Source organism: Thamnophis elegans, chromosome 10 (genome assembly GCF_009769535.1).
Source record: "Thamnophis elegans isolate rThaEle1 chromosome 10, rThaEle1.pri, whole genome shotgun sequence".
Taxonomy (NCBI): domain Eukaryota; kingdom Metazoa; phylum Chordata; class Lepidosauria; order Squamata; family Colubridae; genus Thamnophis; species Thamnophis elegans.
The window spans coordinates 7,084,079-7,096,596 of record NC_045550.1 but is presented as its reverse complement, the minus strand read 5'-3'; the positions used below and the strand labels follow the sequence as shown (position 1 = coordinate 7,096,596).

Below are 12,518 nucleotides of genomic sequence, written 5' to 3'. Positions count from 1 at the left end.
TCAACTCTTCTGGGAAGGCTGTCCACAAGGTTTAGGAGTGTGTTTATGGGAATTTTTGGGCATTCTTCCAGAAGCGCATTTGTGAGGTCACACACTGATGTTGGACGAGTTTACGTGGCCTACCACTTCGTGGCTGAGTTGCTGTCATTCCCAAACACTTCCACGTTCTTATAGTACAGCTGACAGTTGACTGTGGAATATTTAGGAGTGAGGAAATTTCACGACTGGATTTGTTGCACAGGTGGCATCCTATCACAGTTCCAGGCTGGACTTCTCTGAGCTCCTGAGAGCGACCCATTCTTTCACAAATGTTTGTAAAAACAGTCTGCATGCCTAGGTACTTGATTTTATACACCATGGAAGTGTTTGGAACACCTGATTCTGATTATTTGGAGGGGTAAGCGAATACTTTGGCAATATAAAGTATGTGTGATCAAGAATGAAGTGGACAATGTGTGATCTTAACTGTTGAATTTCAGAAAGACTAATGGTGTGATTAAAGACAATTGGCAGATCACTCAAAGGTGACAAGCTTGGTATTTCATTGGAAATGTGGGTCATGTTATTGATGTTCTTTAAAATTGGAAGGTTTGTCCAAGATAAATTTCTTACATGCTGACAGCAAAAGTAAAAGCTTCATGTGCTGAAAGTTGCCAGCAATTGTCGTCAAGAATGAAAGTAAGACATTTCTGCACAACATGCATCTAACAAAATATGGGCTCATCATTTTGACCCAGAAACAAAGCATTGTTCCCTGAAATAGCAATACCACTTAGACTTATATACTGCTTCACAGTGCTTTATAGCCCACTCTAAGTGGTTTTACAGAGTTAGTGTATTGCCCCCAACAATCTGGATACTCATTTTACCAACCTCAGAAGGATGAAAGTCTGAGTCAACTTTGAGCTGGTGAGACTTGAACTGTGGACTGCTGGCAGACGGCAATCACCAGAAGTACCCTGCAGTATTGAATTATCACAAAACTTCTTTTTTTGGGGCAGAAAACCTGGTTACAGTTTTGAGGATGCAGATGCTTTTCACATACATATCCTTAAATCTGGTACCACTATCAACTCAGAACACTCAAAACTTTGAAATGGTGATTAAGCAGAGTTTAGAATTGCAAGGAGAAATTAAGAGATTGAAAGGATTGCCAGGACCAGGTGAAGAGACAAAATGCAGAGATCTTATGGGACGTGTATAAGAAACTTGCTATCTTTGTAGTATTAAGCATAGTATTTATATTTTTATGAAGGTTAAGAAAAAGATACATCCCCATTCTCCCCACTTCCAACCCTTCCTTAAAAATATGCTATGAGAAATTTCAGCTGCATTGTACATATATATCTCAGTATCTATGAGAACCATCCTTTATAGACTAAAAGAAATTCCATATTCATTGATTGTATGGTAATTTTCAATACTCCTGTCACTGAAGTAAGGCTAGTTTCTTTGGTCACTCTGCTTCTGTCATTCTTGTCCTCTCATAACTCTCTCTTACTCTTTGTGCAACAATATAAAATACATGTCATATAGTGATAAATGGAAATAAAATGTTCAGATTTCTGTAACTTAATTTTTTTTAAACAAAATGTGGCGCAGTGGTTAAATGCAGCACTGCAGGCTACTGCTAGATCAGCAGGTCAGCGGTTCAAATCTCACCGGCTCAGGGTTGACTCAGCCTTCCATCCTTCCGAGGTGGGTAAAATGAGGACCCAGATTGTTGGGGGCAATATGCTGACTCTCTGTAAACCGCTTAGAGAGGCCTGTAAGGCCTATGAAGCGGTATATAAGTCTACTGCTATTGCTATTGCTATTCTTTCCGCCAAACTGTTTCAGGCTGCCTAGAAGCAGTATAAAATTTGAAAGGAAAAAAAAATGCATGTTTTAGTGGTTTTTATTATCAGAAGTATTCATAATCAAGGACAACACCTTTAGTTAACTACAACAATAACAATGAAATGTTAATGGACAATATTTAATGATGCATACAGGTGTGTTGGTGGGGGGAATGCTCAGATATCCTACTTAACCGAATTAGTTTTAGAATATGTCATAAAGGTGTAATGATATTGGAGATATATTGAAATTGCAAATGAACGCCAGTAGATGGTTGTGTCTTCTAATATAAATGATCCTAGATAAAAAAATATGTTTAAACAATGGTAACCAAATGAGAATTAAGGTACAGGGATAGTAAAATGCATAACTTTTCTTTCTTGATTTAAAATGTACAACATGATTTAAATGAAGTATATGCAAGGAAGAAACGCGCAGAATATATTTGTAACCAATCGATACGCTTTCAACAAGATGTAACGAAAGATGATTTTTTCTTTCTTTCTGTTTAATTAAAACAATAAAAATAATTTCTCAAAAAAAAAGAACAACATTCTCTTTAATAGACAGAAGATGGCAGCACAGTATAAGCTTTTTCTGTCTCACTCTTGAGTCTGATATTTTCAAAGGTCTGGCTGGAAGCCCTGTTTGAGGACAATGATCAGGGTAACATTAAACATATGTCCATGGACAATCTTCATTGTCCATGAATCTTCTTCTAAAGAAGATTACTTTCTAGTTTCTCGCAAAGAGTTTAATGCCTTTTATATACCAAATGCCTTTAGAGTACTAAGAAAATCTTATTCATTCTTGTCAAGATGACAGATGTAAAGGTGAAGCAACTTCTTTGTTTAAATTAAGATTTTTTAGGTTGAAGAAAGGCATGCCAGAGTAGTGGAATCAACAGGCAATAATGCCTTATTTTCTTCCCAAATGTAAAAGTCTGTTTCTCTTAGAACAAGGCTAGCATAGAATGTCTTCCAACTATTATATAGGGCTTTGTTGAAACTGTGTTTGGTACTCCATTTTTATGACTAAACAGAAATTAATGAATTTATTTTTTTTTGATCCATCTTTTCTTAGTTTTCTGGATTCCCCCCTCCCCCTTGATTCCTATAATTTAAAGGAATGAATGAAACTTAAATGCAAGTTATAATTATGTTGTATACTGAAGGAGTAGTGCTTGATCTGGCAACAACTTGACAAAATAAATCATTTTGATGCAGAGGGTCATTGCAAAAATGGTTGAATTTGAGGAGATACTGTTGTTGCTAGTACTATTACTTCTGCCAAACTAGATTGCAATGCCCTGGAAGTTTTCACCATCTCCTTAGCCTTGAGAATAACAGGGAGAAAATTCTTAAGGACATGGGAACAAGATAACCTTTGGATTAAATAAGTCCATCACTATCCATAAAGGCTTTGTGGAAATGAGATGATCTTTAGTCATTTTATTTATTTTTTTCCTCATTATTTTATTTTATTCACAAAGTTAAAATACAAACCCCCAAAGAGAGAAAAAAATACAAGAACAAATTAAGCTGAATAAAGAAGACATAAAAGTGCGCATTAAAAACTTTTGTCTCTTGAAAGATTGTCATTTCCTCCCCCAGATAAATACTGAGAAATACAGTATATTTCAAGAATAATAGTTTTCTCCCCTTGCAAAACAGGCTGAGTTCATGAACTTTCACAACTCTGTTTACCCAACCAATTTGACATGGCATCTATCTACAATTTATATAAAAAATTGTTAACAGGTAAAGCCAGAGACCTGTTAACAATCTATCCTTGCATTTAGCTCATAGAAAGCCCACAATAGCTTTTGATCGACTATAAATCACCTCAATCAGTATCTCTGATCTGGATCAAATATCTTGATATCTTCCTTAAAAAGTTTTTACTGATATCTTTACCTGTTGCAGAAAATGACAGGCGTTAGACTTCTCAGGATACAGGAAAAGTTTATTTGGCAGCCAGGTTCAGAGAGCTAGCCCATGGCTTAGCATTGCAAATTCTGAACAACCTTAATTATCGAAGCACACATTCTTATACATTCTCAAAAGCATTGCAACACGGAAATACTTAACACGTTTCTTAGTGGTTACCTTGAGGAGAAAGCCTTATAAGGAGATGGGGTCTTACTTCTCCTTTTGTTTATGGAGTACGTGTTATTAACGGACTTTAATTGAACCTTGGACTTTTGACATAGATTTTGACATTGCAAGTTCCAACTCTGTCTATGTGGCTTTAATATAGAAGTAAAGGGGCTCTGAGAGGCTGTCCAGCCTGGCCCAGTAGGTTTCACACTTAATGTCCAAATCTCACTTTACGTCTGCTTTATACCAACAATTACCTCTTATTCCTCAAAGTCATATATAAATATCTCTACAGCATTTCTGGTTCAATGAATCTTCCTACAAGTTAAATGCACTTTATCTTTTTCTGATGTGGTTCTAATTATTTTCTAATCTCCATCTATGGTCTTAAGAAAGTCCAGTTCATCCCTCATTGGTTCTGTCATCTCTAAGATTTTTGAATTCAGGTTCTTTTCAGCCTTTTCCAATGAATCTGAATTTCTTGACCCAGGCTCTGCCAGCAACAAATTAGGTTGCCATCCAAATTAGGTTGCCATTACTTGTATCTGAATGCCATCTTTAAGTTGAATTAAAATAGTTGTCAATTTGTCAAACTTTTTGTTTAGATTTTCAATTTGAACTTGAAAATGTAAAAGTTTAAAACAATTGTTTTCCCCAAAGGACTTTAATATTAAGTTGATCTGGCTCTTGCCTTTCTTCTGTATCTCTTTTTATGGACATTATAAAGAATATACGATGTATAATCTTTGAAATCCTTAAGTTATTGTTGTTTACATTTTAATATAGTCCAAAACTCTCTTGGAGCTAAACTACAATACATACAGTTCCTCTCAAGGACAGGAGAAGTATAGGAATCATAACAGAATGATTGCAGAAAAAATTGAGATAGTATTTCCCACAATAAAAAGTGAAAAGGGGGAGCCAAGGTGGCGCAGTGGTTAAATGCAGCACTGCAGGCTACTTCAGCTGACTGCAGTTCTGCAGTTCGGCTGTTCAAATCTCACCGGCTCAAGGTTGACTCATCCTTCCATCCTTCCGAGGTGGGTAAAATGAGGACCCGGATTGTTGTTGGGGGCGATATGCTGACTCTGTAAATCGCTTAGAGAGGGCTGAAAGCCCTATGAAGCGGTATATAAGTCTAACTGCTATTACTAAATATCCATCAGAGGTTAAAATAACTAAGACCAGAGCTTTTAAAGCTAATAGAATACAAAATCTCTGTAGTAAAAAGTGAATGTAAATGTACATCAAATAAAATAACTTTCACTACCCAGTCTTTTCGTCAATGACTTCCATATGGCAAAAGCTAACACAATTCACAAGTCCAAAATAAAGCAGTAAAAATGGGCAAAATATTTGTATTAATATCCAGCAAGGGGTTAGAATAAATCTTCATTCAACCAGACGATTAACAGTTAAAGATGAAAGTCAAAAGGAAAACGTAAATTTCAAACTGTGCATTTGCAATCAAGTGCACGTAAAAAAAAAACAGTTGAAAGGGAAATAGCAATAGCAATTAGACTTATATACCGCTTCATAGGGCTTTCAGCCCTCTCCAAGTGGTGTACAGAGTCAGCATATCGCCCCCACAGTCTGGGTCCTCATTTCACCCACCTCGGAAGGATGGAAGGCTGAGTCAACCTTGAGCCGGTGAGATTAGAACCGCCGAACTGCAGATAACAGTCAGCTGAAGTGGCCTGCAGTACTGCACCCTAACCACTGCGCCACCTCGGCTCTTTACCTGATATAGTTAAAATTGTAGAGGATAGATAATTCTTATCAGCAAAACAAAAGGATAAAAGCCTATATAAGAGACAGAAATACTGTTTGCTCTTACATGCTACATCAGAAAAACAAATAGACAGCAAGAAAGCTAATACCAGTAGAACAGAAAGAGACAATAATGAAGTGGGTGTATGCTACTATTATGGTATGCCATGTTCAGGAGATTCTAATGACAGGTCTCTGTACTGGCCCCCACTTAGCCTGTTCCAAAACTAAAGTCACACAAAGCTTGCCAAAAGAAAGCCTTTATCAGTCTCGGCTCATGCTGGCTGCGAGCCCAAAATAAACATAGATAAAGTCTCTTTCAAACAAGGGTTACACAGCAGAATGCAGAAACAAAACTCTTACAGCACCAAGTTTTCAAGAAGCAAAATCACTTATCCAAGTGTCTCACAAACTCAAATAGGATCAGAACTGAATTCTCCATAAACGAACGACGAACGTTGACTTCTGCAACCAGGGCGTGGCACCATCAGTCCTTTTATCTCCAAAAGACGACACTAACGAGCCCCAGCTGCATTGTTATTCCTGCATCCCAACTCAACTCACAGCAAACTTCTGCTGAGTCATAACAGGTCTCTAGCTCATCAGCGTGAGTCTACCTTTTCTTTATAATCTGTTCACTGAAATGGCAGTAAGATATTTTCCCCTAGAACTGCAGCCTTGATCAGGGTATTTGTAGCAATTAGTAGAAGAGCACAGAGTCTTCTTCAAATCAAAGTTCAAGTTAAAATGAAAACACAGAGCCTAACTATAAATCAAATTGACCGTTGGCTTACCTGAAGGTATGTTGTTTTATGTGTGCTGAGAGGAGAGTCCAAGCATGGGTTAAATACAGACAATCTGCCCAGGACTGAATTGAAACTTTAACCACGCCTCTGGTGCTGATCAGTCTCCAGTTGTTTTCAATGAAGGTGTGGAACTGTTGCACGTTGAGAAGTTGACCAACAAAAGTCCATAAAAAATATCCAAAAAATTCCAAAGGGGCTGCAAAGGACAGCGGAGATAGGCCCTGGTTAAAGTTTCAATTCAGTCCTGAGCAGATTGGCTGTATTTAACCCATGCTTGGACTCTCCGAGCAGCGCACAGGAAAAAGTGTAATCGTCAGCAGACCTTCCAAGACCTACAAAAACAGACTACAAATACCAAGGATATGATCTAACAGGCTGGGAAAAAATGGCAATTGGAAAAAAAATTGAAATGAACTTACCATGGGTGAGACCGATACAAAAGGAAGTATTGTTCCCTCTCTATTCTAGTAATTTTATGGTCCACATTGTCCTTTAGGTCTATGCTCTTTTTCAGATATTTGTTTTTCCCCTCTTACATTTTCTCAAACTGGGCAATCTGTCAAGATTTTCATGTCACATTTTAACTGTACAGCAAGGCCCAGATCAGCTGCTTTCAGCTGATTTCTCTGTCCTGAATCAAACAAGGAACTCTTTGCATCACAGAATTAGTTGTTTATAGCAGAAAATGTTCTAATCAGCTCCCATGAGATTCACCACAAGCTGTCTATATTGTTACAAATATATTTCAACTACTGGACTTGAAAGTGGAAAAGATAACTAAAAAGGGTCAGAAATAGGGGAGTAGAACAAAGGATACCAGAAGGAAAGAAAATCATGTTTATCTGAGTAAAATACACCTTGAAGAAGATAATTTTTGTACTATTCTCCTTTGCTTTAGTAGTTGTGTGAAGATCAAGGTATAGTAAAATATACTAGATGCTTTGTATAAACTGAATAAATAAATAACTGGCATACAAACAGTGTTGTCTTGGATCCCAAGCCAGCTGTGACTCCATTTACAATCCTGCTTTTTCTGATAAAGTTTTTCCTGTCACATCAACTTTGGTTCCATTCTGTTCAGGTTTTAGAGAATAACTCTGCTATTGGATAAAATGATGGACACAGGCCTAATATCTTTTCTTCTATTTATATTCTACTGGAGTAAGAAAAGGTAATAAAAGACATTAAAAATAGTGTGATTCTTCACAACATTAAAAATATATATATTGTGGGCCTCTTCCACATTCTATCTAATGGTAGATGATACCCTAATATCAATATAAAGACATACTGAAGAGCTACCTTTCTAAATTGCCAGACTCAAGTTATTTTTTTCCTTCTTTCTCTATTTTCATTACTATTATTGTGCTTTGCTCTTGCACGGAAAACAGGTTTTCAGCTAATGAAACTGATCAAAAGTCAATCAGGCAAAGCTCTTCTTGGCCCGAACACAAAAGTAATTTAGTCAATATTTCTTAATCAGGTAAAATTTGGCTTGCTACATTTAATTCTGTTTGCATTTTTAATTATTTCAGCTATTTCCTCAGAGACAAAATTGAAGACTTTTCGAAGTAAACCCCCACTCTTTTCCGTAGGCTTTGGATTTTTATACCATAGCAATAGCAATAGCAGTTAGACTTATATACCACTTCATAGGGCTTTCAGCCCTCTCTAAGCGGTTTACAGAGTCAGCATATTGCCCCCAACAACAATCCGGGTCCTCATTTTACCCACCTCGGAAGGATGGAAGGCTGAGTCAACCTTGAGCCGGTGAGATTTGAACAGCCGAACTGCAGAACTGCAGTCAGCTGAAGTAGCCTGCAGTGCTGCATTTAACCACTGCGCCACCTTGGCTCTTATACCATGTTGAATAGACTGAAATAACACTTAAGTAAAGCAACGGGAAGACATCATTTTATCACTTCCCACACACAAACACTCACATATTTTTATTCAATTTTACTGTAAATTAATCTGGAACATTTGATGGCTTTAATGTATTGATTTTGTATAAACTCGCATCAAACCTATTGGATTTAGTTATTGAAAGTGGATATTCTTCAGAAAATGATTTACTGGAATGCTGCTAATAGTAATATCATTATGCCTGGAGTCCAGTTGAATAAAACATTCCATTAAACAAGTTGCTTCATTATACTTCAAGTTAAATTTTGGTAAATTTCATAGGCTTATTGTGGGTGTCCAATCTGCCTACTGAGAAATACTGTATTTACTTGGAGGGGAAACAATGTATTCTTAATCAGCCTCCTGCCGATTACCTCCCATAGACCGATCAGATCTCACAGGTTAGGTCTCCTCCGGATTCCATCCGCCAGCCAATGTTGGCTGGCGACCCCCCGGGGGAGAGCCTTCTCTGTTGCAGCTCCAGCCCTCTGGAATGACCTCCCTGTCGAGATCCGGACCCTTACGACCCTCCCAGCTTTCCGCAAAGCCACCAAGTCCTGGCTGCTCCAGCAGGCCGGGGGGGGGGGGATGTGAAACATCCAGCCCCGCGGAAATTGTGAATGTTGCGGTTTTATTTTTAAAGTGTTGTCTTTGTCTAGTCTTCCCCCTTCCCTTGTCTATTGTGAGCCGCCCGGAGTCCTTCGGGAGTGGGCGGCACACAAGACAAATAAATACAAATACAATAAATACAATTTTACCTATGAATGAGACAGTTGTCCTAGATACCATGGGAACATCGTAATGAAGGAAATTTAATTGTTACTGTATTTATTGTTGTCTAATATTCTTTGGGAATTTGGGAATTTTGGAGTCATCCTCATTTAAAGTAAATATAGTGTGTCAAAGAAAAATCAAACCACTAGGTTAAAATTAATTAACTTTTAATGGTTAAAAAGCCGTCTTAAGCAGGTTCCAAATATTGCAAGGTATACTTAAAAGTGTGAACGAATGTGCGTTTTAGGTATCTAGTGCTCATTTCTGTAATATAATAGTTATTTTAAAACCAGAGGACTTAAGATTGCTTCAACCAAACTTATCTGTGCGCTCTTCTTTTGTTGAGAAAAAAAATTGCAAAAATCATTATATTTGTCTTTGGAAATCCAGTTCATATTCCAGCATTCCTTAATACTGAGTTCCACCCTGACTTAAGTTCTGGGGATTATAGCCCTAACACACTTGAAGGGCTCCAGTGTGGAAAAGAATATTGTATAATAGCAAGTGAGAGAAACATGAAAATGCAGATTTTACTAACTTCACAATGGCAATTATTTACATTTGAAAAACAAGAGTTTTCTAAAATATATATTTCTCTCTCCAAGCACTGCAGTTGTTGGCTCTCAAATGGTCGAATCAGGACTTTTTCCATAAAAAAGCTTCATCAGAAAGAACTTCGGCAAGTTTTTTGTTAAAAGGCTGATAGAAATCGCACAGAATTTCTTTTGTGACAGGCAACATAGGACCTAGATTCCGATCTTCAGGTCTTCTAGTGTTTGATGCCGGACTTTTAGTAATTAGAGCTTCTTGTTTTTCGCTTAGAGCACCTACGATAAAAATATATATAATCATGTCTAATTTTGCTTATTTATGTTCTTAAGCATTTTCCAAGTTATACAATATTCAATAAATAGGTAAGTGAATTTTTATGAGAAAGGGCGTTGGTACTTACCTGATATGCCCGTGGCACGACAAAACCGCGGTCCACTAAAGCGCGCCCAATTAAAGCGCGTCGCTGACGTCATCAGCAGCGCGACAACAAGGACCGCTGAGAAAAAAGGGCGCTTTAAAAAGCGCTTTTAAAGCAAGCCGATTCACGTAAAGGTAAGGGTTAGGTTTAGGGTTAGGGTTAGGTTTAGGGTTACATTAAGCGTTAGGGTTAGGGTTAGGTTAAGGGTTAGCGTTAGGTTTAGCGTTAGGTTTAGGGTTAGGTTAAGGGTTAGGTTTAGGTTTAGGGTTAGGTTTAGGTTTAGGGTTAGGTTTGGGGGGGTTAGGTTTAGGTTTACACGTTAATTTTAGCTGTACCGCTCACAGCGTGCTTTTTTCATCGCGCTGTGATGACGTCGGGTACGCGGTTTCGTCGAGCGCGCTTTAGTCGACCGCGGTTTTGTGGTGGAACCGATATGCCTATTCTCATAGTGGGGGAGGAGTATCCAGGATGGATTAACTTCATCCTCATTGATTGGACTGAGTCCGATAAGCTCTTTAGACCACGCCCTAATCACCAGGTAATACCCAGTTTCGACGACGAACTCTATCAGACTCGATGTGTCATCCACTCTTAGACATTGATGTAGTTTCAAACCTTTATTTGCTCATGTATTTCTTTAACACTCTAGATCAGTGGTAGTCAACCTGGTCCCTACCGCCCACTAGTGGGCATTCCAGCTTTCATGGTGGGCGGTAGGGGTTTGCTGTAACTCTGCTTTATAAATTTTATGAAGTAAAGTTACTTCCCTACTTTATAAATCACCATTACTGTGGAACCGGTGGGCGGTTAGAAAATTTTACTTCTAACAGAGATACAAAAGTGGGCAGTAGGTATAAAAGGTTGACTACCCCTGCTCTAGATATACAACCAAAACATAATGTTTCCAATACATTACAACTCAGGGACGGGCTGGATACTCCTCCCCCACTATGAGAATAGGCTTATCATGTGAGTACCAATGCCCTTTCTCCATAGTGAGGGGGGGAGTATCCAGGATGGGACGTACCAAAGCCCAAACGTTCACACCTATTGTATATATCAATGTAGGTCTATGCTCAACCCTATGCCTGGTGAGATGTCTCTCCCACTCTATGCACCACCTGCAATACCCTACGCTGCTGTTTAAAGGAGCGGCGTGCCAGCGCTTCGTGATGCTTTTTCCTTCTCCCAGGTGTTAAAGCCCTGAGTGGCCACAGGATTTATCCTAGTGGCCAAATCTGTCCGCCGCCTTTGTAGGCTAATGGTGATAGGCGCTACCCCTGCCAGGGGTTTTGCTGGCTGCCAAGGTACTCATGCCTCTGAGGAATAGCAAGTTGCACTTTAAATCAGTCTTTCTTTCTTTGCAATTTTTCAAGGAAATCAGGATGACACAGCCGTCCAGTTGGGGACTGAGTCAATAACTGGGTATTACCTGGTGACTAGGGCGTGGCCTAAAGGGCTTATCGGACTCAGTCCAATCAATGAGTACGAAGTTAACCCATCCTGGATACTCCTCCCCTCACTATGGAGAAAAACTCATATTGCTCCCATTGACAAAGGGTTGATTCACAGAAGTCCCTTTCTATTTAGACATTGCTGCTATTTTACATGTAGTTTTCTTAAATCTACCTACAAATTCTTCTTTCAAAGAACATACATATGAAAGTTTTCTTAAATCTACCTACAAATTCTTCTTTCAAAGAACATACATATGAAAGTTATTGGAAGTGGTTTATATTGAAATAAAAATTAGTGTACATATAAAATTCAAGGAAATTTAAAGACTAAATTAAAGTAAAGCTGATAACGCTGCTCAGTTCAAAATAACAATCAGAATGCATGAATTGAATAGAGTAGTAGATAGCAAACGAACTAATTAAAATATTACATTTAAAGCTTTGAGCTGTAGAAATAGGACAGTTTCCAATACCTTCCCAAAATGAATGTATTTGGTGCTAACTCTATCTACAGCTGTGCTGAAGACAGATAGCACAGAGGAAAGGAAGCCTTAGAAAATACAAGACAATCACAATAAATCAATCATGGATATGCTTAATTAAAATCCATACCTAAATCAAGAAACTGGAACACTAGGTGCATAGTTAATTTTACATTGGATGCATGATCCTCCAATCGGAGCACTAATATTTGATCTTTATTGAAAACCGCCAGCCAGTCAAGGAGGAAAACAGCATACAGACCAACCTGAAGTCTTACCTGAGAGAGAGGGGGAGAGAGAGAGGGAGGGAAAGAGCTGTAGTAAGTTATTCCAGATACAATTATATTCACATAGTAGGAAGATTCTGAGTGGGAGATGCAAGGGGAAATGAAATGGTTGATTGGGAAGTGATTAGC

General features: G+C 38.3%; 1 protein-coding gene across 2 annotated transcripts in view; it reads right to left on the bottom strand.

The window, feature by feature from the left end:
• Positions 1-9,343: 9,343 nt before the first annotated feature.
• Positions 9,344-12,518, bottom strand: part of CHST15 (carbohydrate sulfotransferase 15) — a 75,377-nt gene continuing 72,202 nt past the window's right edge. For both annotated transcript variants that reach the window (XM_032225763.1, XM_032225762.1), the window contains exons 7-8: positions 12,233-12,380; positions 9,344-10,020 (exon numbers count right to left, since the gene is read on the bottom strand). In XM_032225763.1, the coding sequence (XP_032081654.1) occupies positions 9,830-10,020; positions 12,233-12,380 (339 nt within the window). In that variant the 3' untranslated portion in view covers positions 9,344-9,829. The remainder of the gene's footprint in view (positions 10,021-12,232; positions 12,381-12,518) is intronic.